This window comes from Lissotriton vulgaris, chromosome 7 (genome assembly GCF_964263255.1).
Source record: "Lissotriton vulgaris chromosome 7, aLisVul1.2, whole genome shotgun sequence".
In the NCBI taxonomy this organism is placed as follows: domain Eukaryota; kingdom Metazoa; phylum Chordata; class Amphibia; order Caudata; family Salamandridae; genus Lissotriton; species Lissotriton vulgaris.
In genome coordinates, this window is record NC_141695.1 from 212,482,598 (window position 1) to 212,508,634 (window position 26,037).

Consider the following 26,037-nt stretch of genomic DNA (forward strand, 5'->3'; position numbering starts at 1 on the left):
TAAGGAGGTTGACCTCACTTTTCAAATCCCTGGTGAATGCAAGGGGTTCTACCTCCTGGTGTATGGAGATCTCTTGCTGATAAGGGTATAAAATCAATGAGTTTAAGGGGATAGAATTATTGAACCCTAAATCCTTCTGGTCTCTATGTAATGCTATGCGCCACATGCAGCAGTCCCTTCCGTCTCTCTGTCAGTGTGGTTCCACCTGGTGGGCAGGAAAGACTGTTGACAGAAAGTTATTTTCCTTCTGTGTCACAGACAAGGTTGGAGGTTGGAGGAATAAACCTGATGGACCATAATGCTCTTCTGCTTCTGTTGTAGAGCATGAAGTGCGGCGCAAACTCAATGTGATAAATGAAATATTCAACCAGCAAGGAGGGACTTCTCTCGCTATGTTACGCCATGTGAGGAGGGGTAAAGTCAATAAACAAGGTTACCCTTCCTTCTCTATGTTACTCTAGATGATACAGGACAAAGTCAGCCATGAAGGAAGGTCTGTGTCTTATCTCACTATATTACACCATGTTAGGAGGGGTGCAGTAAATTGACCATTCCTTCTTTGTGTCGGTATATATGTTATCTGGCAAGTGAACTCATTTCGAGCCTGTAGGTAACTGAAAATCCTCCAGCTACTGAAGGAAACGCTAAATTTGAGGCAGAACCCACCGGCTCAATTTCCTCCACAAAAATATCCATATGGTGGTGGAAATTTAGCCGGTGGATTGTACTCAACATTCAGAGTTTTCTCCACAAGTTGTAGGATATTGGTTCCCCCCAAACATTAAATGTGGCCAGAGTCAGGGTGCATCAAAGGTGTCCTTCTTCCGAATGGTCATGTGATAAATGTATCTTCCTCATGCTGGTGCTCTATATGGATGGTGTTTAGACAAAATATTGAGTCAAAAATATTGCATGGTCAAAATATTGTGTGAAAGGAGTATCAAGGACAACAATATTTTGAAGGGAAATTTCTATGGGTAAAAAAACTTTTACTATACTTAACTCCACGTATATGTATCTAGACAATTTATGTATCTTCAAGATACATAGGTGTGGAGTGAAGAACAGTAAATCTATATGTACCTATTGCACTTACCTTCTCGATATTTTAGTCTCAATATTTTTGACACAATATTCTGTTCACACAATATTTTTGTCATCTGTATTATATCAGGCAACCATATGGACTAGCCTCTCCTTACTCATGGATTCGCAGGTGGATTGCTGCAGACATATCCGCGGTTATGCCATGAATAATGGGCAGGGCAGTCAATAAACAGTGGTGTCCCTGTAATTCTATATTACAGTATGAGGAGAGCGACAAAAAGGGTTCTATAAAGCTTGGCGGGTGTGGTAAATGCTCCAAGATTTGACAAGTTTCTTGTCTGCCTTATTTAGACTGTACACTCACACATACTTATTTTCGACAGGTGTCCCACATCCAACAGACTTTAAATAACCCCTAGAGTCAATGAACTATCACAACATTCTGTATTCCTAATACTACACCATGGTTTGGTGCAGACCCCACTTAGACTACGAGATACTTCTATCAGCAGATCACACAGGGAGATGGAGGGCAGTCATTAAACCAGGGGAGCTCTCTGTCTCGAGTATACCTTGTCATGCAGGCTACCTTGGTGGGTAATGCAACAAAACTCTCTGTATTCAGCCATGCTGAGGGACAGATTCCAATGACAATGAGACCCACTATATCCAAGCTACCTCATGTTATTGGGGACCACTTCAGTCGATAATTTCTACTTATGTTAGAACATGTGCGGATGTGCAGAATTACTTGCCTCTTGGCCCCTTCAATATCAGTGTTACCTCACGTGGTGAAGAACAGAATTTATTGAACCAGAAGATACCTCTATCTTATGCTGAACAGGCATGGAGGAAATTGACTAGGTAGATATGGAGGCTGTAATGCTGAAGTTGTTTGCTAGATTAAAGCTATTCACAGAGTTGACTATGGGGTTGCATCTAAACCCCTCTTAGGATGGCATGGAAGACTGCAGATGTAGTTATTTTTCCACTAGTTCTTGCACGGTCATTCTTACCCAGAACCTCAAGAGAGATAGTGGCCACGTCCTGGTGTAATTTGTTACGCGCTGTGCAGGTGTAGTTTCCTTCATCAGCTTTCTCCACGTTCTGGACCAGCAGTTCACTTGCATCTGTATTAAAGGCATACTTCCCATCGACAGCACTCACAGGTTTGCCAGCCCTGAAACAAACAGGAAAGACTTCATTTCCTCTCCAAAATATTTTAGGAATTTTACTTTTGATCTTTATCTCTTATTACAGGTTTCATGTCACAGAATACACATGACACAGATGTCCTCCTGGTTAGTTTGTTCACAGGCCCTTTTCCCATAATGGTGACATGAGATATGTTTCTACTTTGTGCACATTTTCTATATGAAGCACCAACGCCCAAAAGACTTATCCCCTGATTTAGAGAAGGCCTGTTTGAATATTCTTTCTCAAAAAGAAGTCATCATTTCTGTCTGCTCATCTAGTAGCTCCCCATCTGTATATCATGGTGTTAGTTGGGAGACACTCACTGGCAAAGCCTCCACTGGGCATGTCATTGGGTCTCTCATGGAGTGGTGGCAAAGCCAATGCTGGTATGCTATTAAGAGAATCCCCTAATGAAATATCTCTAAATCCTTTCCTGTTAGTCCCAATATGAATGGGACATTGTGATTTATAACACAATCATCCCACAAACGGTTCTTAAAAGAGCTTAAACATGAACAGAAACTGTACCAATCATGAAACCTAGAACTAACACATTTATGGTTGGCAGAGGGATTCATTAAATGTGGGTGGAAAAGTGTAAAGGTGCTGGTGAATTAACTTGCTTTAATTTGGATCCAAAGCAGCCTTGCAATGCCACTGAAAGGGTTAACACTGCTAGAAAGCAGCCTAACGCTCTACAGTGCTTAGTGAACAATGCCAGACCTAAGCACTTTGGGGAAGTGAATGGTTCAGAAGCTGATGTGAATTCATGCCTTAGTGAACGAAACTTTGCTCACCTGCTCCATGTGATTTGGGGCTTGGGGTGTCCAGCAACCAGGCAGATCAGGGATGCAGTGCTGTTAGTTCCACCCATGGTTGTTGTTGAGTTGGTTTTGAAGTGGGCGGTTGCGGGAACTGAGGACATATACAAAATGACCAAAGACATCATTATTACATAGACTTTCAAAAATACAACTTTCTATGTACGTGTGTTGTTGAGATTATGTGAGTTTAACAGAAGATGTAAGAAGGTATTCCCACCCACTTAATTGCTGACCATAATCGTTCTCAGCCATGTTCTATTCTGCAGACCCCAGTCTTTTAATCTCACAGCCTTGTGTAATTTCAAAGACCAAACTCTAAAAGTTTCTCCCCTTCTTGATTTATTTCTCAGCAGGCAATTGTGCTATTTGTAATTGACCTCCAATTGACACCCTTGTGAGACATTGTTGTGTGTTACACCTCTACCTTGTACAACAGAAGCCGAGTTCCCTGGTTTCCTGTTCCATGTAGTGCTGCAGACCTCTGTCTTTCCAGTTTCCTTGCCTTGTGTAATTGCTATGATCCTAGTCCAGCAGTTTCTATGTACCATATAATTCAGTGGTCATTGGTTTACCAGCTTCTCTGTCATGGGTAATACTAAAGACCCCAGTCTATGAGGGTTTAAGTCCTGTGTAATTCTGCAGTCCTTACACTAATTATTTATCTGGCACTTATAATTCTGCAGAAACTGTATTACAATTTCTCCGATCCTTATATTTCTTCAGACACTGGTTTCTCTGTTTGTCAGTTCCTTATGATGTTTCAGAAACAGCAGTTTCTAGTTCTAGCTCTGCCCCTAATAGTCCTTTAGACACTGGTTAATTCTTTTGTTGGTCCCTTATAATTCTGATACTGGAGTATCAGTTTATGTGACTCTTATAATTCTTCAGACACTGGAGCGCAGGTTTCTCTTTCTCTTATCATTTTTAAGACACTCGAGTATCAGTCTCTCTACCCCTTATAATTTTCCAGACACTGGTTCATCCAGTTTACCAGTCCCTTATAATTCTAGAGATTTTGGAGTATCAGTTTCTGCGTCTCTTATAATTCTTCTAACACTGGAGTATCGATCTCTCTATCCATTATAATTCTAAAGACATTGTTCTTCTGTTTGTCAGTCCTTTGTAATTCTTTAGACACCGGAGTATTGGTCTCTCTTATATTTCTAAAGACAGTATTAATCTTTTGTCTGTCTCTTATATTTCTTCAGACACTGGAGTATCAGTTTTTCTCTCCAGTATAATGTTTCAGATACTGATTATTCTGTTTGCTGGCTCTTATAATTCTTCAGGCACTGGATTAATGGTTTCTCTGTTTCTTATAATTCTTCAGACACTGGAGTATCAGTTACTCTACCTCTTCTAATTCTTCAATCATTGGAGTATCAGTTTCTCTGTCTCTTATAATTCTTCAATCATTGGAGTATCAGTTTCTCTGTCTCTTATACTTCTTCAGACACTGGAGTATCAGTTCTCTGTCTCCTATAAATCTTCAATCACTGGAGTATCAGTTTCTCTGTCTCTTATAATTCTTCAATCATTGGAGTATCAGTTTCTCTGTCTCTTATAATTCTTCAATGACTGGAGTATCAGTTTCTCTGTCTCTTATAATTCTTCAATCATTGGAGTATCAGTTTCTCTGTCTCTTATACTTCTTCAGACACTGGAGTATCAGTTCTCTGTCTCCTATAAATCTTCAATCACTGAAGTATCCGTTTCTCTGTCTCTTATACTTCTTCAGACACTGGAGAATTGGTCTCTCTTATAATTTTAAAGGTACTACTCATCTTTTTGTGGATCTATTATATCTCTTCAGATAATGGAGTATCATTTTCTCTTTCAGGCACTGGTAATCTGTTTGTTTGTCCCTTATAATTCTTCAGGGAATGGAGTTTCAGTTTCCCTGTCTCTTATAATGTTCCAGACAATGAACTATCAGTGTGTCTGTCCCTTATAATTCTTCAGATACTGACTTGTCAGTTTCTTTGTCCCTTATAGTTCTTCAGTTAGTGGTTCAATAGTTTGTCAGGATCTTGCATGCCTTTTGCTTGCCAGGGCTTATTTCTCCTTCCTTTTTCGTACAGACATCCACCCGCTTGTCATATAAGGGAAACCCATAATTCTTGTGAATATTATGCATATTACATATCAAAAACATTCACTCAATTTCACCCACCTCTAAGTATTAAGTAAAAGCATTCAGGATTGCAGGGGACGGACATACCATTTACTGAGAGGGTGAAGGTTTTCTGCTCCACCTCATTCCTGGTCTCTATGCTGGCTCTGCAGCTGTACAGCCCGGCGTCAGAGGTCTGCACCTTTGTAATCCGCAAGCTTCCATTCTTGATAGAGAAGCGAGCTGCGAGAGATGGGTGCAGAAGAGACAGTGACACTCGTTACCAAAGGACGATAACGATGAATTAGCCACTGTAACAGTATCAGCAAACCACTGTCTACAGGTATACTGTGAAGAGGTCACAGGCAGAAAATACAATATAAACAGACCATGGGTTACAGAGTCAACTGAAATGAGGCACAAGATGCAAATACAGTATGAACAGCCCATAACGATGAAGTATATTCATGCCACTCCAGGGAGAGGCACTACAATAAACCATGATGTTGAGATACAGTAATGCAAGAGCATCTACTGCTGATCCCTTATAAACAGGATACAGCTTATAGGTGCATTGCAAACCGTACACAGCTTAAGCATATTGGGGCTACAGGCTGGAGTTGCCTGAAGATACATGTTAAACGACCACAACCTTAGAGTAGAGTATAAAAAGGACAAAGCATGACTATATAACATTACAAAAACACAGGCTGAAGGTGTTTAGTCTGTCATACTCCGGCAATAGTGTAAAACAGACCATAGATTGAAGTTTACTGTATTTTCAGACCACAGACTGGAAATAGTTTATCAACAGATCGTAGGCGCCAGACAGGGGTGTGCACATTGGAGAAATCAGCCAAGGGTCAGAGAGACAATAAAAAATTGAGTTTAGGCTGAAAATGTAATTCCGCAACCAACTAGATACATCCTCATTAGATCAACCAAGCTACTGTAAGTTCAGGAAAGACCAAAAGATCCACCAATAAATGACTGGGACAAACTCCCTTCACAGGGGCCAAATCCTCCATGAGCAGCAAGGACATGCTGCTCCAAGACCCAAAATGTCTACGAATTCTGGTTGCAAATCAATGATACTTACCTGATTGAATTGCAATTTGGAAGCGACTCCCTCAACACGCCTCTTCCAAATTGTGATTCAACATCAATTTCAAAACCCATGTTTAGAGGTGGTAAAACTTTCCTGACTCAAATGGGTTTAGAACATACAAAATAATTATTTAGATGTCATAAACCTTCTGACTTTGCGAATTGAGGGGCATATTAACAATCGGCAGTGATAATTATTGCTGGCCGCGCCTAGCGCGAGTTTCCCTATTGTCGGCTGTCACTGGAATTCATTGCCAAGCTAGCGCTGTATTTACAATGCTTAGAGCATTGGTGATAAAAATTCCAGCGATAGCAGGGAATGTTCCAACATCGCTGGAAAACCAGCGATGTTCCCTGCAAAACAGCGATAACCTTGCTGATACGACCCTGTGGTCGTAACCCCATATTCCACCTCCCATGCAAAGTATGCCTAACACTGGATTTTAGCAAACATTAAAATCCAGCGTTAATGGCCGGTTAGCACGATTCTATTGCTACGCCAGCCGGGGCATTGTTGTAAATATTTTCCCATGAAGTCTATTTAGGCATGCCTATTTTGCATCTCATTAACGATGCAATGCAAAGCGGGTGCTAAATCACGGAAACACGCTGTAGCTTGTCCTTGCTAATATTGCAATAAAATTATTGCCGCCAAAAACGGGCGCTAAAGCGACGATAATTTTATCTCCCCCACTTGTTAATTTGCCCCTGAGAGTTTCAAACTGCTTAAAAAACACAAAGAGCAATTATTTCAAACTACTGCTAGCATTTTGTTTTAAGTTTATGGAACTGAACACATCAGGAGAGGACTAGTTTTCAGATTGCAGGATCTTCCAGAGAATGGCAGCAATAGCCAGAGACCTCTCGAGCGCCTCGTAGCACAGCACACACTTGCAAGAGTGGGGGTGCGAACATGTGCATAGCTACCTCGGTGCACTGGCCATGAGGATAGCCATTAGGTTTTAAATTAAAGCAGAATCCAACAACACAGACATTAAAAAACAAAATGTTAGGGCGTCAGACTGCAGGCGGATGGGATTCCACTGAATTATGGTCACAGAGTGACCTGGAAAACACAGGACCATGAAATCTAAAAACTGATGCAGGAGGATTTTGTGAATAGAAAAGACATTTTGTCCATCTACCTTGACTGAAGAATCAGTAACTCCTTACTTATCTTCATCACAGTGAATCAGGCAGCAATAACTATAGTGGCTGCAGAGAGCAAGAGAACACAGCCAGCTTTACTTGCAGGCGAAAAAGCAAAAGGCAGTAATGAAGAAGTGAGGACATTCCATAAGGGTGAAGTAAACAGTATAAACCGAGAAGAGAGGTGAGGAAGTACAGAGCAATGAAGAGATAGGTATGAGGTGTGGGAGGTGAGTATTGCCCTTGAAATGCACCACCTGCGTGTCACCATGCAAGGCGCGTAATCGCATTGAAGACTTCCACGTCAAAATGCAAAAATGCAATGCACACTTTGTATGTCACCCTGCAATGCACTCCTTCCATGACATTGCCTTGTCACTTTGGAATTCACACCTTCAATGCATCTACACCTCCCTACAATGCACCCAGTCCATGTCACTCTGTAGAGCCCCTTCCATGTCACCAGGTAACACACCCCACCATTGCATTCTGTAATCAAACAATTCCATGATCTTACCATGCAATGCACCACTTCCTCGTATGCCTGAACTGCACTCCTTCAACGTCACACACCAGTGAAACACTTCTACCACTGACGCCAATGTAAATTATGCATCTGTGCAGCCTCATTCATCGTCAATCACCTCCGCAACGGATTAATGTCAACTTTCTGTTGCCAATGGCCTACTATAGTGCTTTATTACTTTGTACAGCATTTCAGGTAGAATGATCATCATAGCGCTTTACGTGGACCGCTCACCATCTTTGAACTGTGCGACGTCCTTGCCGTTGCGGATCCAGGTGATGGTGGGCATGGGGATCCCAGTCGCACTGCAGCGGATCTCAGCCTCAGAGCCCTGCTCAATCTCTCGGTAGGTGTTCTCATTCGAAGTGAAGGTGGGCCGCTCTGTGGGGTCAGAAGAGGAGACACTTCAGGTGAGGGGTGCATAGACAGAGGTAGGTGTATAGCTGTGGTGTGTTAGGCTACAGTTCAAGCAGAACATGGAGCCAAGGGCGACGTACAGAGGTAGGAGGCTCTTCTACAGTGTAAGCCTTCCATCTGATAGGCAATAACATCAACACACTCATGTCAAGTTCCTCTGAGGCATGCCGCTGTCACTCGCCACCCACCCTTTGACACTATCTCCTCTCTCCTTTGTTTCTTTTTATTTTCTCTCTCATTGTTCTCCTTTTCGTCTCTCTCTTTCTCCACGTGCTCTATCATATCATTCTACTACACGGCCTTACCCTGACTTGTAGTTTATAGAAAGTTTGCTGAAGCCTCTCGCAAGGCAAGAGTTTTGTAGGGCTATATAATAAAGTAACCATAAAGATCACAGCCGAGAGAGGCGTATGGGCATGCAGTATTACAGAATAATATGAAACTAAACAGAAGACAAAATCCAGAGCTCAAAAACTAGAAACCATAAAAAATCAAAAGAGGGAATTTATTGTGATCACACCTCTGTAGGTCACAATCATATGGATCCCAGGGAAATTCGGAAAAGTTGGGCACTTCTGTATGACTCACATGGCAGGTGCAACTGACATTTAAATAACTCTGTATCACTGCCCTCTGCTTTTCTGGGAAATATCGAGTTTTCCCTATAGACGAGTCTCTCCCTATCAACCGTGTCTCGGAGATGTTTTGTCATGGTTCAATTTCAAGGAGTGTTCTTACGGATCACGCGGATGTGGATACTCTGCTCGGCGTCCTCACTCTCACTGTCGGATTCAGCACGGCACCGTACCACGCCACTCTGATCTGCTCGCGACACAGTGATGTTGATCCCAACCGAACTCTCATCAATAGGCTTCAGAAGATAATCCTCATCATCCTCCTCAACTTGTTCTCCATTTGGCTTGAACCATTGGAAGGTGGCCTCACCAGTTCCAGCAGCTGCAGAGGAACAAATGTTACTTAAGCAAAGAAAGACCAGTAAAAACAAAGGAGGAGGAGATGGAGCAAAGAAAGATCACTAAAAACAAAGAAGAGAGAGGGGATAAAATAAAGACCAGTGAACACAAAGAAGAGAGACGGGGTAGGACAAAGAAAGATCATTAAAGACAAAGATAATGGGGCACAGAAACCTCTCTAAAGACAAAGACAAGAGCAGGTATACGATAAAGAAAGACCATTTGAGACAAAGAAAAAAAAACGAGCTAGGACAAAGAAAGACCATTAAAGTCAAAGATAACAGAGGCAATAAGGAAGGAAAGAAGAGCAGTGCCAACACAGGAAGACAGAAGGGATTGGGAAGAGGATGGAAAGCTACGAAGACAAATTAGGCAGAGGTGAGAAGAGTAAAGGTAAAAGAGCAAATACAACAAAACACATATGGAATACCTACAAAGTTCATTATTTCAAAGACGAGAGACAAATCAGAAATGGGACCAACAAAAGTAAAAACAAAGAGAGGGGATAAGATTAAAGGAGTAAAGGAAGATAATTACCAAACCAAACGAGAGTGGGATGGGGTGAAAGTGGAATATTGCAAACCTAAATTGTGGATAGAAGGCAAAAAAAAGAAAGTGGAGCAGAGGATCTGGGAAAAGCTCACCATGAGATTTACAAATAAAGGCAGAACATAGCATGGTAAAACATTGCCAACATATTAAGAGGAGAGAAGGGATGTGGAGAAGGAAGAATTATTTTGTATGTTACATTTTAAAATTAAATTAAAATTAAATACAAACCAGAAAGAGAGAAGAGAAAATTAAGCAGAGAAGCAGAAAAGATGAAGAACCAACTCAAGGGATGGTGAGTGATTGATCGCAGACAGAGAAAGTGGGCAAATGGAGGTTCATCGTTTGAAAGGAGAGTCAGAAAGAATGGGGTAGCAACATGAGGAAGACGAACAAGAGGGAAAGCGAGAACGCGTGAGGCAAGGATGGCAGCTCTCCCAAAGCCTCAGGTGAAGCGCATGTTCCCCCTGCGCCGCTGGGAAGCTAACCGGGGCAACCGAAAACGACAAAAGGAGGGGTTTAAAAAAAAAGCTACGTCCATTCTGTCCCTGCCATGAAGTTTGTCCCTTACTCTGGCCTCTGAGTGCAGCAAAGTCTGGGGTGCACTTTCTGGTTGTTACATGATTATTATACAGCCCCTCCCAACAGATTACTTGGTCCTCTAATTGTGTAGATAGACCTACTCCTCACCCCCTCAATCTTTGTTGCATGTGTGACCTTGGTGCTGGTTCCAACTATTTAAATTGATGGTGATCTTCATGTTGATGAGAACTACTTGTCTGGAGGTGACCGGTGCCTCCACTTTGCCCACAAAAGGGAATAGTGTTGCCCCTTATAGTCACCACCCACATCCATTCTAGGATTCCGAAGGTTGCAATCTATCTAAGATAGAAGCGTATTACCATGGACTCACGGCAAGATAAGATGTTGAGGAACAGAAAGGAGAGAAGTGGGAATTGAAATGAGTGGAGGAGAAGGCGGAAAAGTCGGTGAAGGATCCAGGGATGAAGCTGAGAGATAAACTGACACTTACTTTTACAGAGAAAGAATGCAGACTCCCCCAGGTGAATGTCTCCATTGGCCGGGATGATGCTGATGGCAAATTTCTTGCCATGGACACCTGTAGATAGAAACGAAGTCAGAAGATTAGGACTTGGTGGTAATAACAAGCCCAGTGGTCAGCCCCGGAGAAGAGTCCAACAACAAAGAGAGTAAAATAAACCCCACACCGCTTGTCAGCACAGTCCACGCGAGGCCAGAGTCTAAGCAACACTCAACACACAGAGATCTGACTATGGAGGCGCAATCCCACTGCTGCCCGAGGAGGTTATATTCCGTCACATCAACATAACACGCAAGACCAGGGCCACTGCAATATGTCGCTGTTGTAAGAGTTTGCCCAAGTGGAGGTACGTGGGTAAAGCTATCGTCTGGGGCATCTTTATCATCATGTTCTTTATGGGGTAATTCCTCACCAAGGCATAGCCTACCCTGGACCTGATCCCGCGAACCCTTTCTTCCGTCACTTTAGCAGAAACAAAGATATCGTCTCTATCCACGCCCCTGACCCATAAATCTATTGTTCAGTGGAGGCTCCTCCTACTCTAATACCAAGTGAAAATACAGAGCCCTGACCTAGGACTGTCCTGGAGGGAGGTGAGAGTGACGGTGATGGAGACAGGAAGACTAGGGCTTGGAGTAATGAAGATTACCTGTACCTACTTTTCCCATGTTCATCTATAAATAATTATACAATTAGGGTACATGATATTACAACAATGCACCTTTGACACATGGACAGCCTCTGTCAGTATCCTGAATTTTAGAGGTGCATAACATTAATTCCATTGAAAGTTTTCATTTTAATAAAAATTTCAGAAAATATTTCCTCTTGTCCAATTAACCGCTAAAATGTTTTTGAGAAAAAAATGAATTAAATAGTTTATTGCCAGCCAGTGAAAAAAAGTACATCCATGTTTTAATTTGCTCTATTTTTATTCAAAAAATATTTTTGCATGTTTTTACACTCGTCCTTGTTTTATATTAAAAAACAAAAAATTCACATAATTGACAGGTTTTGTACATTTTTACACAGTCTGAGGAGTGCTGCAGAACTGAAGTCCAATCTGTTGAACATGTCAACTAAATATTGAAAACAGCAGCTGTGGAAGGTTACACTTTGTACAGCACTCCTACTGAGTAATGTGTACACAGGAAAAGGGATAATGAAGATTTAAGAGATGTCCATACATGGAAAAAGATTTTGATTACCCAAAGCTATATTAATAATATTGGATACATTCATACCATAGAACATTTGAACTATTTAAAATACCGAAATACAACTTTAATATATTAACGCAGACCACTATGAACATCCCTCATTATCAGAGATCATATGTTGCAACCTATAGGTTCCTCAACCCATAGCCCATGCAGTGTGTGACCTGTGGCACATTAATCACCCATGGGTTTCTTCTTCGAGGCTAAAGCTTTGGTCAGTTTTGGAGTCGTTAAGCTACCTGATTTCTCGAGAGTCTCTCCTGTGACGTTTCATTCCCTTCACGATATTTGTTGCGTTATGGCCCCCGCTTGTATTTATTATATAATGTGATGTAGGATGTCTGTCTGTCCTCTTCTCTATGCTTTCATTTCTGTACCCCATTTTGTTTGTTCGGCCTGAACAAAATATTTGATCCAATCCTGGTTAGCAGTCTGGAAATGTTGTTGGGTTTGTCAGGCTGTCTTTATGGGAACATTTTTAACATCAATCAATCATGGATTTGTCAAGCCAGACAAATCCCCTGTGAGGGTCTCAAGGCGCTGCGGTTGCTACCTGCTCTGTGGTGATCTATTCATTCAAACAGCCAGGTCTTGATTCATTTCCTGAATTGCTGGAGCGATGGGGCGGTCCTGAAGTACAGGAGAAGGTTGTTCCAAGCTTTGGCCGCCAGGCGACAGAAGGAGCGACCTCTGCTGTTTCTCCTGCAGATCTGAGGGTGTGTGTGTAAGGAAGAGGGAGACAGATTGTAGGGGTCTGGTCGTTTGGTGGCAGGTCATGAGTTTGTTGATGTACGCTGGTCCTTCGTTGTGCAGGGCTTTGTATGCGTGATTCAGCATCTTGAACTGGCATCTCTTCTGTATCGGGACCAAATGTAGCTTCTTGAGGTGAGGTGTTATGAGGGTTCGTCTGGGGAGGTCGAGGATGAGTCTGGCCGCTGAGTTTTGTATTTTGTATTTAATAAGAACTGGTCTTTGTTTTTACAGAGGAAAGGTGTAGGTGTGTAGAAGTAATATACAATCAGCTTGGAGTTCCTCTCTCCTTCCCTATCACTCAACGTTCAGGCCCCTTAAAAAGGGCCAAGCAGTTCAACAAAGTAATGGAGAGGACTTCTTTTGGGAAGGCCCTCGGATACTATCTTGAAATGCTTGAAAGCAAATCTCTCGGTTCTAAGAACATAAACAGGCCCATGATTGCTTTTGCTTAGGAGCTTAAAATTCCCACCAGTCCATATTTAGCATCGCCCAAGAAAATGCCAAGCTGTGTACCACCACCTCAAACAGTTTTGGGGATTGCACCCCTTGGCCAAAACAAGGAGTTTGTTGTCTGAGTCTGTCCACTTGGGGCTCAAAGCTGATGCATTTCCCAGACACCATCCCAGGATCAGATGTTGTGGTGGCTGATGGCCTTTGAGACATCTTTAGTTGATGTGGCCCCTGTAGCCGAGAAGGGACCGAAGAGTGACGCCCCACAAAGAGCCAGTGTGAGATGCTCCTGATGGCCATCTTATGGCACGCGTGTAGCCTTGGAGCTCAGTATTCAGAGCACGCGAGGAGTTGGCACCTGGCTCCGAAGCTGTCATTTGACTGCAGAGTCTGAGTGCAGCTCAGGGCCACGAGAGTCAGTACCAGAAGAGGGGGGGCACCTCTTAGCTGCGCTGTGTTTCATACTGTAAAGCATCACATAGTGCCACGGGGCCTACTTCAACAGCCCTGGCCTACGCTGATGCCCATTGTCCCTGGAGTCAGGTGCCCTCAGTGCCAATCCCGGCTTCCCGCTCGAACTCACTGGGCAGGTGCAGAGTCTGGAGGTGACAGAAATCCTTCATTCTCAGAGGAGAATCCACCAGCAGAATGTCCTCCCTCTTATGGACAGTGTGGTGTAAGACGTAGTCGGTCGGTGGATTTCACTTCCCACTTAACATTTGGTCTAGAAATTAGAGGGTTTTCACTTACCACCAACCTCTCATTCAGCCCCACGGTGTGATCCTGGGCCAATCATCACTTTAAGCTCCCTTCCATCCATTGAGGTGCATCCCCTCCCAATGCCTAATCACGCTGAGGCAGCGGATTGACAGGGAAGGCAGGCTCAGACCAACCCCCCCCCCCCCCCCCCCCCCCGCCACACCACCACCCCAAAAAAAAAGAAAATGGCATTGTTTAGAGCTAAACAAAAACACTGCGGCAAACATTGGCCGTGCCCCGAGGGGCCCTTCCTGGCGGTGAAACCCTGCTCGTCAGCACCATTGTTTTGGGGAGATAGGGCATGGCGGCGTCTTAAAATAGATGCTGCTATTGATAGCCCGGGGCAGATGCGACGCTCTTGTCTTGGCTCGCGAGAGGATGAGTCCCGAGCTTTGGGGAGATTGTTATTAAACATTTAATAGAAGCAGCTTCCGGTGCGGACTCCAATGCCTTCCTGTATTGTTCTGGGACCCCAACAGGAAGAAAGAAGGTCATGGCTTTAGGCCCAAGACCGGAAAACGTCACTTCTACCCGCGGCTGAATGAGGCCATAGGAAGATGGGTAATGCCCCGGGCGGATAGGACTGAGCTACCGCCAGGCTGCCTCGTGCCAGGCTCTCCGAGCGGCATATGGCATGGACTGCCTGGCACGTGGCGGAGTCAGTCAGGCTCTCTGTGAGGCACGTGGCATGGACTGCCTGGCACGTGGTGGAGTCAGTCAGGCTCTCTGTGAGGCACGTGGCATGGACTGCCTGGCACGTGGTGGAGTCAGTCACTATGGACTGCCTGGCACGTGGTGGAGTCAGTCAGGCTCTCTGTGAGGCACGTGGCATGGACTGCCAGGCACGTGGTGGAGTCAGTCACTATGGACTGCCTGGCACGTGGTGGAGTCAGTCACTATGGACTGCCTGGCACGTGGTGGAGTCAGTCAGGCTCTCTGTGAGGCACGTGGCATGGACTGCCAGGCACGTGGTGGAGTCAGTCACTATGGACTGCCTGGCACGTGGTGGAGTCAGTCACTATGGACTGCCTGGCACGTGGTGGAGTCAGTCAGGCTCTCTGTGAGGCACGTGGCATGGACTGCCTGGCACGTGATGGATTCAGTCACTATTGACTGCCTGGCACGTGGTGGAGTCAGTCAGGCTCTCAGTGAGGCACGAGGCATGGACTGCCAGGCACGTGGTGGAGTCAGTCACTATGGACTGCCTGCCACGTGGTGGAGTCAGTCAGGCTCTTTGTGAGGCACGTGGCATGGACTGCCTGGCACGTGATGGATTCAGTCACTCGCCGCTGGAGGAGGGCATGGCTTGAGTCTTGCTTGAGCCAAACGTTTGACTCTGGCTCGTGCACTACAGGGACTGGCAAGCAAACCCCGAGCCAGGCCAAGCGCCCAAGCACAGATCCTCCCCTCCCTAATGTATTTTTTTAACGATTAATTTCAATACATGACATCCACCGTCATATGCTCTAACTTATTAAAGACTGAAACACATATTGGGGAAATAACTTTTTTTTAATATTCAAGAATTTTAAAGAGTCTTTCACGCGATATTTGTTGCAGTAAATACATGTCAAATTGTTTGGGGCGGAGGAGAGAGAGGGCTAGAGAGGGGGGAGAGAGAGAGAAAGAGAGGGGGGGAGAGAGAGAGGGGGGGATAAGGAGAGAGAGAGAGAGGGAGAGAGAGAGAGAGAGAGAGAGAGAGAGAGAGAGAGAGAGACTATGCACAAAGTAGGGAGAGAGTATCAAAAAGAGAGATGAAAAACAGAACTGATAGGAGAGATTAGCATAGGGAGGGAGAGAGGGACAGCACAGAGGGGAGAAAAAAGACAGAGAGAAGAAGAGAAAAATTACACGTGAAGAAGAGAATAGGAGAGCACATGGGAGAGAGATGGCATAGAAGAAAGAGAGAAGGCATATAGTGGAGAAGAGCGAGCACACAACTAGGAAAGAAAGAACCCAGAGGAGAGGAAATGGAGAGAGCACACAGCCAAGAAAAAGAACACAGAGGAGAGAAGAGGGGAGAGCACACAACTGAGACAGAAAGAAGACACAGAGGAGAGGAGAGAGCACACAACTGAGAGAGAAAGAAGACAGGGGACAGGAAGAGGAGAGCCCATACAACTAAGAGAAAGAAGACACAGAGGAGAGGACGAGAAGAGAGCACACAACTGAGAGAGAAAGAAGGTAAAGGAGAGGAGAGGAAGAGGAGAGAGCACACAACTGAGACACAAAAGACAGAGGAGAGAGCACACAACTGAGAGAGAAAGAAGACAGAGGAGAGGAAGAGGAGAGAGCACACAATTGAGAGAGAAAGAAGACAGAGGAGAGGAAGAGGAAGAGGAGAGCCCATACAACTAAGAGAAAGAAGACACAGAGGAGAGGACGAGAAGAGAGCACACAACTGAGAGAGAAAGAAGGGAGAGGAAGAGGAGAGAGCACACAACTGAGACAGAAAAGATAGAGGAGTGGAAGAGGAGAGAGCACACAACTGAGAGAGAAAGAAGTCAGAGGAGAGGAAGAGGAGAGCCCATACAACTTAGAGAAAGAAGACACAGAGGAGAGGACGAGAAGAGAGCACACAACTGAGAGAGAAAAGACAGAGGAGAGAGCACACAACTGAGAGAGAAAGAAGACAGAGGAGTGGAAGAGGAGAGCGCATACAACTAAGAGAAAGAAGACACAGAGGAGAGGACGAGAAGAGAGCACACAACTGAGAGAGAAAGAAGGGAGAGGAAGAGGAGAGAGCACACAACTGAGACAGAAAAGATAGAGGAGTGGAAGAGGAGAGAGCACACAACTGAGAGAGAAAGAAGTCAGAGGAGAGGAAGAGGAGAGCCCATACAACTAAGAGAAAGAAGACACAGAGGAGAGGACGAGAAGAGAGCACACAACTGAGAGAGAAAAGACAGAGGAGAGAGCACACAACTGAGAGAGAAAGAAGACAGAGGAGAGGAAGAGGAGAGCGCATACAACTAAGAGAAAGAAGACACAGAGGAGAGGAAGAGAAGAGAGCACACAACTGAGAGAGAAAGAAGGTAGAGGAGAGAAAGAGAAGAGAGCACACAACTGAGACAGAAAAGACAGAGGAGAGAGCACACAACTGAGAGAGAAAGAAGACAGAGGAGAGGAAGAGGAGAGAACACACAATTGAGAGAGAAAGGAGACTCAGAGGGGAGGAAGAGGAGAGAGCACAGAGCTGAGAGAGAAGACACGGAGGCGAGAGCACACAACTGAGAGAGAAAGAAGACACAGAGAAGAGGAAAAGGAGAGAGCACACAACTGAGACAGAAAGAAAACAGAGGAGAGGTAGAGGAGAGCACATACAACTGAGAGAGAAAGAGGACACAGAGGAGAGGAAGAGGAGAGCGCATACAACTGAGAGAGAAAGAAGACACAGAGGAGAGGAGACAGCACACAACTGAGAGAGAAGACAAAGAAGAGAGGAAAAGGAGAGATCATGCAGGGACGAGAACAAGCACACATTCAATTCAGAGCACACATGGCTGACAGAGACATAGAGCATGAACTTGATATAACAATAAAACAGCCCCCAGAGAGAGACTTTGGATATGGAGTGCAGAGAGGGAGAGCACGAGAGAGAGGGAGAGAGAGAGAGAGAGAGAGAAAGAGAGACAGAGGTTAGAGTGAAGTGGGAGAGAAAGAGAAAGAGACGTAGAACATTTAAAGAAAGAAGAGACGGGCGAGAGGGAGTGAAAGGGAACGTACATATCAGGGGTGAATGACAGACTGCCGAGGAGAGAGTGTGTTACATGTGCGTGATCAGTTTCAGCTACACACTTTGTTGTTAAAGCTTCAGAAACAATAGTCTAATCGTTGCAAGTGATGTGAGATGTGTCTTACAGATGTGATGACGAGCAGGCTTTCCGTGGTTAACTTTTCAGTGTTTCTTACTTTCTTTGTGTCAGTCTTCATTTTAGTTATTTTTGTGTTTTTAGTTTTAAAACGCCATTTTCGTTTGAAATGTCTTGGTAAGACAGCACAGTGGGCTAATGCAGCCACTGCCGAAATTGGACAGAAGAGATGCAAATCTTAGAAGATCAGCCCAGCCTTTCATCTTTCTGAGGTCACTGAAATTAGTCTCACTACCTAATAGTAATATTTACTCCTACGGCACTTTTTGACTTAGGTGATAAGCGGCTAGATCTACAGAAATTGGTAATAGCTGTTACCCAAAAAATATTTTTTATTCTGAATGCTATTTGCTATTACTACTTTATTACTAAAGGGAAATTGGGCCCGGATTTCCAAATTAGTCAATCCTAGTGGGTCGCAGATAGACCCACCTCATGAATATTAAAGAGGTTGGTTGCAATTTGTGACACACTACAATGTGCTGCAATCACAGGGATGGTAGCCTGCTGGGGTCAGTATCCATCATGTCTGTGATTGCTTTTAAATAAAAAGTAATATTTTTTTTCCCAAATGCAGCCCGTTCTACTTAAAGGAAAATGCGATGCATGTCAAAGATAAAAGAAAGGTTTCATTTTTAAGAGTGTGCAGTGAGCCACTTCCTGTGTGACCATTGTCTGCTCTTAAAAAATAGTTTTTCAAATGTTCTCACAGGAGAAGGGGTCCCAAGGGAACCCCTTCCCATTTGTGAATATGTTACCATTAATTTTTAATTGGTGATAAAGTAAAAATGTTTTGCGATCACCTTTCAATCACAAAAAATTAGTACATTCGATTCAGATTCCTATTCGGAAGGAACACCCTGCACATGCCTCTTACAAATAGCAATTCTGTTTTTGTTTGTAAATCCAAACCACGATTTGGTAACAAGTTACTTACCCCCAGATGCATCAACAACCCAATTTGCGATTCCTTAATAGAGAAAAATACCGATTCGCTATTAAGGAATTGCAAAATGGAATGCATCAAGAAATCACTTAAAAAATAGCGATTTCTTATAATTCCTTAATTGCGACTCGCAAATTGCGGCTCGCAATTAAGGAACACATCCCCATTCATTCCTATGGGCCTATAGGCCCATAGGAATGAATGGGAAGACAATCTCAATTTGCGAATCGCAATTAGCGATTCGCAAATTGAGATTGCGATTTCAAGGGTGCAGGGGTGTCCAAAGGACACCCTGTTGCACCCCTGAAATTGATATGTGCACATATGTGTGTGCGCAACATGAAACTTTAAAAAAAAATGCACTTTAGTGCATTTTTCAAAGTTTTTGCAAATTACCATGAAGTTGTACTTCATGGTAATTTGCGTGCCCTATTAGCGATTTCGCTAGTTTTTGCAAATTACCATGAAGTTGTACTTCATGGTAATTTGCGTGCCCTATTAGCGATTTTGCTATTTTAAAAACTTTCATGCATTGCATTTAAGGAATCTCAATTTGAGATTCCTTAAATGCAATTAATCGCAATTTAGCGATTTCTAAAATTGCGATTTTTGCATTTGGGATGATGCATCCCAAATGCAAAAATACCGCTCGCTAAGGGGCAGATTCTGAGAATCTTTGCGAGCTGATTTTAGTTTGATGAATCTGGGCCTTAATCTCAAATTGGAGTTTGTACATCACAACAAGCAAACAGCTTGATTCTGGAAATCGGGCTGTTTGCACAGCAAACATTTTTTTGTGCATTTAACCCAAAGAACTGCACAGGGATGCAGTTACTGCTGTTGTTTCTGTACCAGGAAGGAGTTTTAGGCGTGTATGTGGCCTATACAACGCTGCCGTGTAGATGACAGGATTCAGAGATGTGACCGCCTAGCCCCAGCCCTACCGTCCTCCGGCAAGAACCTGTCTTCAGCTCTCCAATCTGCCTCTTCTCTCCGACTAGGTGGCCCTGCGTCCCATACAAAGGAAGCCTTCCCAGGGCGGTCAATGGTTTGGGCTCAGCGCCCACGCCCTAAAGCACACCCCTCCAGTGCAGACTGACCCAAGTAATGCACAGAGGCCTAGAAGGAACTCAGTGGGAGCTCCATTGGTGCAGCAGGTGCAGTTGTACCGGAGCCCAGAGATCTGAGCGGCCCACTGTATTGCAGTATTTCACAGGGGGCACTTCAGACACGCTGTCTACGCCCAAGGAACTTAGATCTACTCCATGCTAGCAGAGCTGGGGAAATGTCAGTCGCATGCCAGGCAGAGTCCAGGGATCCAGGGCGCCTTAAGCGATGGAGATAAAGTAATGTGTCCTAGCCTGGCCCAGGGTTTAGTTAGAAAGTTAGATGAAAGTGCGGAAACGGCCTGTTTCCGGATACAAGAGCAGAGACGCCGACCAGAGCCAGAGGGCACTCATTCTACGGCTTGTAGGAAACGAAGGGCTTCCAAGGGCTGTAAAACATTCAATATTACCGACAGAGAGCGGTGGCCGTGCCAGGTACCTGCTCACTGGGAAACAGCCAGAGATTCGGGATTTACCCTGTATCTTGTCTCTTGTATTTTTCGTTCTTTCACGTTTTTGTTTCTTACTTTCCTCTTTCTATCCTTTTTTTTCTTCTTTCTCTTTCCTTTTTGCGCTTTTCTCCCATGGGATCTCTTTCTTGCCCCTATATCTCTCTTCCTTAACTCTTTCCATAACCTGTTGCCAGCTTTCACTTTGCGCTTTCTATTTGCTCTGACAACCTCTCTCTCTCTCTCTTCTACTCACGCTTTCTTTTCTCTGCACCATTACATCTGCCTGCACAAAATACCTTGGAGGACGCCTGGAAATGTACACAAGCAGCACTGTAGACACTATGCAGGAGCTCGCACGGTGGCAACGGACAAAAGTATGTTTTTCACCATTTTTATTTTAAAACGGTACTTTACATTCTCATGAAATTCGGAGCTGTACTCATACATTCCACTCCCAGCATAAAATTAAACGTATTGTAGGAGTAACTTATCATATGAAGGAGCTCCAGGGCACCTGGAAACAACCTAAAAAGCGGTGCTTAATTTGACCCGGGGGTTGCAGGTGGTTGGGGCCCGCTGGCACTCATTTTTGGAACCAATACATATTTTTCCTCCTCAGACTTTGAACCAGAGCAGGAGGGAGAAAAACACAACAGGGGAAAAGAAGCAAGAAAAGAAGGACGGGGAAAAACATGACAAAGGAATCTGCGAGAAAGAGGCAGGGAGTGTCTGGAGGTGGATAGAATAGACATGAGCTGGAATCAAGAGTACGCAGCCCCGGTATCCTCTCTCTGGCATACAACAATGCCGGCCGCAGGCCTCCAGACAAAACTTTGGGCCCCGGCACATACTCTTTTACAAATTAAGCACAGCACTAACGTCCATGTTTGTGGATGTTAACAGGCTCTTTCATGGTAACACAGCTCGCAGGTTGTCCATAGGAGTACATTTGATCTACAGGCGTGAAGTAACTGTGACACAATGCATACCCGGACATTATTTCTACTCAAAGTTCGAATTTTTGTACAGATGCGCAAAAAGATCTGTGCTTGTATGTCATAATCTGTATGAAGTCTCACCACCAGAGTTCACCTTCACCCAACAAGTCAGAAAGTGTCAAGGCCTTCACCCAAAAGGCTGCACATTAAAGGTTTTACTTAACTGGATATGGCGCTGTGTGGACTTCTCATAGAGTGGGAAGGGTATGTGTGTGATGCAATCTCTGGTCAGACACTGCTGGGCTTGACTGCACTAAAATACGTTTATTTCATTTAAATTGGTCTAGTTTTATTAATGTTACTAAAGGGGGTTAAAGAACAAAATTCTGCATAGACACCCCTCAACTATCCAATCAACAAAATATAGCCCCTGGCAAAAACCACAGCAGAGGTTTAATACTGGAAGTGTCCAGGGATCGACCCCCAGATTCATCATGCTCCTCTTTTGCGAGTACTTAATAGCGATTATTAAGGAATCGCTATTAAAGACTCGCAAAACGGGATGCATGTAGAAATCTCAAAATTTATAGCGATTTCTACATCTTCCTTATTTGCGATTCGCTAATTGCTAATCGCAAATAAGGAAGGACTCCCCATTCATTCCTATGGGCCAAAGGCGAATCGCAAATAAGGAAGCAATTTCAAGGGTGCCACGGTGTCCAAAGGACACCCTGTTGCACCTGTGAAATGGTGATTTACACGAGTGTTGCGCACACACATGTCCATAGGACATGTGTGTGTGTAACATCCAACTTAGAAAAATGCACTAAAGTGCATTTTTCTAAGTTTTCGCTATTTACCACAAAGTCAGACTTCGCGGTAAATAGCGGCCAAAAATTGTGAATTCGCAATTTTAAAATGGTTCATGAATTGCATTTAAGGAATCTCAAATAGAGATTCCTTAAATGCAATTCCTCGCAATTTAGCGATTTCAGATTTTGCGAATATTGCATTTGGGATGATGAATCCCAAATGCAATAAAAGCGCTTGCAAAGGGCCAGATTAGCAGAATCTGGCCCTTTGCGAGCCGATTTTACCTTCATTAATCTGGCTGCAAAATCTTAAAACTGTGGCTGACCCTAGCATATAGGCAGTGACCAGAAAAGTGATTGTAGCTGACCACAGGCACACAGTGAGTGAGTGGCAGAAGATGTCATACCCCAGGCCTGTCCAAGGCAGCTTCAGAACAGATGGAGTCATTTTAAGATTTACAGGGCATCAAATAAAAACAGTGGAGATAGCATACCATTCCCTGAAAATCGGACCTTCCTGGGCCTGCGGTGGACACCCGCCCTAAACCATGATCTTAATAGGACAGCCTTGCAGCTCCGTCCCCTCGGTGCAGCTGTAGTGCGTAAGACCGTAGTCTGCAGGGATGCAGTCAGCACTGGGGTCAACGGTCAGCACCTGTCAGTTTTGATTCGCCTTTGTGTGCAGTGTGGTAGTCAGCACTGGAGGGGTCGCTTGTCTGCAGGACAGTGATCAGCACTGGATGCAGACAGCCATGGAAGTGGTCGCTGTTCACCAGTGCAACAGTCCACCTGCAGGTGCGCTTTGCCCACACTGCACCTGTCTGTCAGCTTTGATTTGCCTTTGTGTGCAGTGTGGTAGTCTGCACTGGAGGGGTCTCTTGTCTACAGGATAGTGATCAGCACTGAATGCAAACAGCCATGGGAGTAGCTGCTGTCCACCAGTGCAACAGTCCACCTGCAGGTGTGCTTTGTCCACACTGCATCTGTCAGTTTGGATTTTCCAGGTGCAGTGTGGTAGTCAGCACTAAGGGGTCTCTTGTCTACAGAAGCGTGGAGAAGCGTGGCTCAATGGTTAGAGCGGCAGACCCTGATGCAGAGGTCTGGCCCGGGACCAGGGTTCAATTCCCGCCTCGGCGGCTCTTGGACTCAATCTTCCCGGACCTGATAATTCTCGCCTCGGTGCCTAGTCTAATCATGGGTCCCACTCTGTGACTCTGGGCAATAGCTTGCTTAATCTCCACAACGGCCCCAGCACACTTGGATGCCTGGTTTCAACTTGGGGGTTCCCAGGAGTGGACATCTCAAAGGAAAGCCAAGAAGGGTTCCACAGCGGTATGAATACAGCGCTAGGAGACCTCTGGGTAAAAGGTGCTATATAAATACAAACACATTTACATGTAATGGACAGTGATCAGCACTGGATGCAGACAGCAACTTTGCCCACACTGCACTCGTCTGTCAGCTTTGATTTGCCTTTGTGTGCAGTGTGGTAGCCTGCACAGAGGAGGCCCCTCGTCTGCAGTGGACAGGTCTGCAGTAGTCTGCAATGGTGTGCAGTGCAATGCACCCCTTCTCCAATGAAGTGTCTAGCACTGCATTCCTCTTCAGGAGTTATCTCAGTCGGTTAGGCGTCTCTTATCCCCAGCGTAGGGAGTGAAACTGGAAAGGAGCCTTCTTCCAATGCAGGGGCCCAGAGTGGACAGAAGGTGCACATCAGGTTTCACTGTAAAGGTCAACAGTGATGGTGTCTTTTGTCTACAGTGCAGTAGTGCCCCTGGTCTACAGTGCATTGATGAGCACTGGAGGTGGCCCTTCATCTATAGCTCTGCTGTCAGCACTGGTTTACCACCACTGCAATGTGGACAAGAGACCAGCACTGGAGCCCTCCTATCACCAGTGCAGAGGTCAGCAGTGGAGGCGAGGGTGCAACTGTCTTCACTGCTGAGGTCACCAGTGCTTGTGTCCATCCAATCTTCACTGTAGTGGTCAGTACTGGATTTGCCCCACCGCATCTCCAGTGCAGAGGTCAGCACTGTGGGTGCCCCCATCCCTTGTCTCCAATGTAGTGGTGTTCCCTGGGGGTGCAAAGTCCTCTTATCGAGTGCAGTGGTCAGCACTGGAGGTGCCCCCCCCCCCCTAGCTCCAGCGCAGAGGTGAACACTGGAGGTGCCCCTCCCCTTGTGTCCAGTGCAGTGCTCAGTGCTGGAGGTGTCCAGTCCTCTTATCGAGTGCAGTGGTCTGCACTGGAGTTGCCCCTCCCCCCTAGCTCCAGTGCAGAGGTGAACACTGGAGGTGCCCCTCCCTTGTGTCCAGTGCAGTGCTCAGTGCTGGAGGTGCCCAGTCCTCTAATCGAGTGCAGTGGTCAGCACTGGAGGTGCCCCCCCCCTAGCTCCAGTGCAGAGGTGAACACTGGAGGTGCCCCTCCCCTTGTGTCCAGTGCAGTGCTCAGTGCTGGAGGTGTCCAGTCCTCTTATCGAGTGCAGTGGTCTGCACTGGAGTTGCCCCCCCCCCCCTAGCTCCAGTGCAGAGGTGAACACTGGAGGTGCCCCTCCCCTTGTGTCCAGTGTAGTGCTCAGTGCTGGAGGTACCAACTCCTCTTATCGAGTGCAGTGGTCAGTACTGTAGTTGCCCCCCTCATAACTCCAGTGCAGAGGTAAACACTGGAGGTTCCCTGTCCAGTGCAGTGGCCAGCACTGGAGGTGCTCCTCTCCTTGTGTCCAGTGCATGGGTCAGCACTAGCGGTACCCCTCTTCTTGTTCCTAGTGCAGTAGTCAGAACTGGAGGTGCCTCTCTTCTTGTTCCCAGTGCAGTGGTCAGTACTGTAGGTGGCCCCCTTAGCTCCAGTTCTGAGATGAACACTGGAGGTGCCCTGTCCAGTGCAGTGGTCAGCACTGGAGGTGCCCACTCCTCTTATCGAGTGCAGTGGTCAGCACTGGAGGTGGCCCTCCCCTTATTCCTAGTGCAGTGGTCAGTACTGTAGGTGGCCCCCCTTAGCTCCAGTGCTGAGGTGAACACTGGAGGTGACCTGTCCAGTGCAGTGGTCAGCACTGGAGGTGCGCACTCCTCTTATCGAGTGCAGTGTTCAGCAATGGAGGTGCCCCCCCTTAGCTCCAGTGCAGAGGTGAACACTCGAGGTGCCTTGTCCAGTGCAGTGGTCAGCACTGACGGTGCCCACTCCTCTAATCGAGTGCAGTGGTCAGCACTGGAGGTGCCCACTCCTCTTATCGAGTGCAGTGGTCAGCACTGGAGGTGGCCCTCCCCTTGTTCCTAGTGCAGTGGTCAGTACTGTAGGTGGCCCCCCTTAGCTCCAGTGCTGAGGTGAACACTGGAGGTGCCCTGTCCAGTGCAGTGGTCAGCACTGGAGGTGCGCACTCCTCTTATCGAGTGCAGTGTTCAGCAATGGAGGTGCCCCCCCCCCTTAGCTCCAGTGCAGAGGTGAACACTCGAGGTGCCTTGTCCAGTGCAGTGATCAGCACTGACGGTGCCCACTCCTCTAATCGAGTGCAGTGGTCAGCACTGGAGGTGCCCACTCCTCTTATCGAGTGCAGTGGTCTGCACTGGAGGTGCCCCTCTCCTTGTCCCTAGTGCAGTGGTCAGCGCTGGAGATGCCCCTTACCTGAGGAAGACATGATGATGAGGGCCAGGAGTGCCATTTCTGCCGGTGCCATCGTCTTCTCCTGCGCAAGGGTCGGTGTGAGGGTCTCAGTCGAAGGCAGGGGACGGCCGTCTCTCTCTAGCGAGGGGCAGTGTCTCAGTCTTTCAA

At 45.7% G+C, this 26,037-nt stretch overlaps 1 protein-coding gene across 1 annotated transcript in view; it reads right to left on the reverse strand.

Moving 5' to 3' along the window:
- LOC147701228 (neural cell adhesion molecule 1-like) overlaps window positions 1–26,037 on the reverse strand; it is a 31,538-nt gene that overhangs the window by 5,243 nt on the left and 258 nt on the right. The window contains exons 1-7 of the mRNA XM_086929969.1: window positions 25,891–26,037; window positions 10,937–11,023; window positions 9,119–9,337; window positions 8,198–8,344; window positions 5,290–5,424; window positions 3,042–3,159; window positions 2,064–2,227 (exon numbers count right to left, since the gene is read on the reverse strand). The exon at window positions 25,891–26,037 is cut by the window's right edge and continues 258 nt beyond it. Coding sequence (XP_086786095.1) covers window positions 2,064–2,227; window positions 3,042–3,159; window positions 5,290–5,424; window positions 8,198–8,344; window positions 9,119–9,337; window positions 10,937–11,023; window positions 25,891–25,942 — 922 coding nt within the window. The 5' untranslated portion in view covers window positions 25,943–26,037. The remainder of the gene's footprint in view (window positions 1–2,063; window positions 2,228–3,041; window positions 3,160–5,289; window positions 5,425–8,197; window positions 8,345–9,118; window positions 9,338–10,936; window positions 11,024–25,890) is intronic.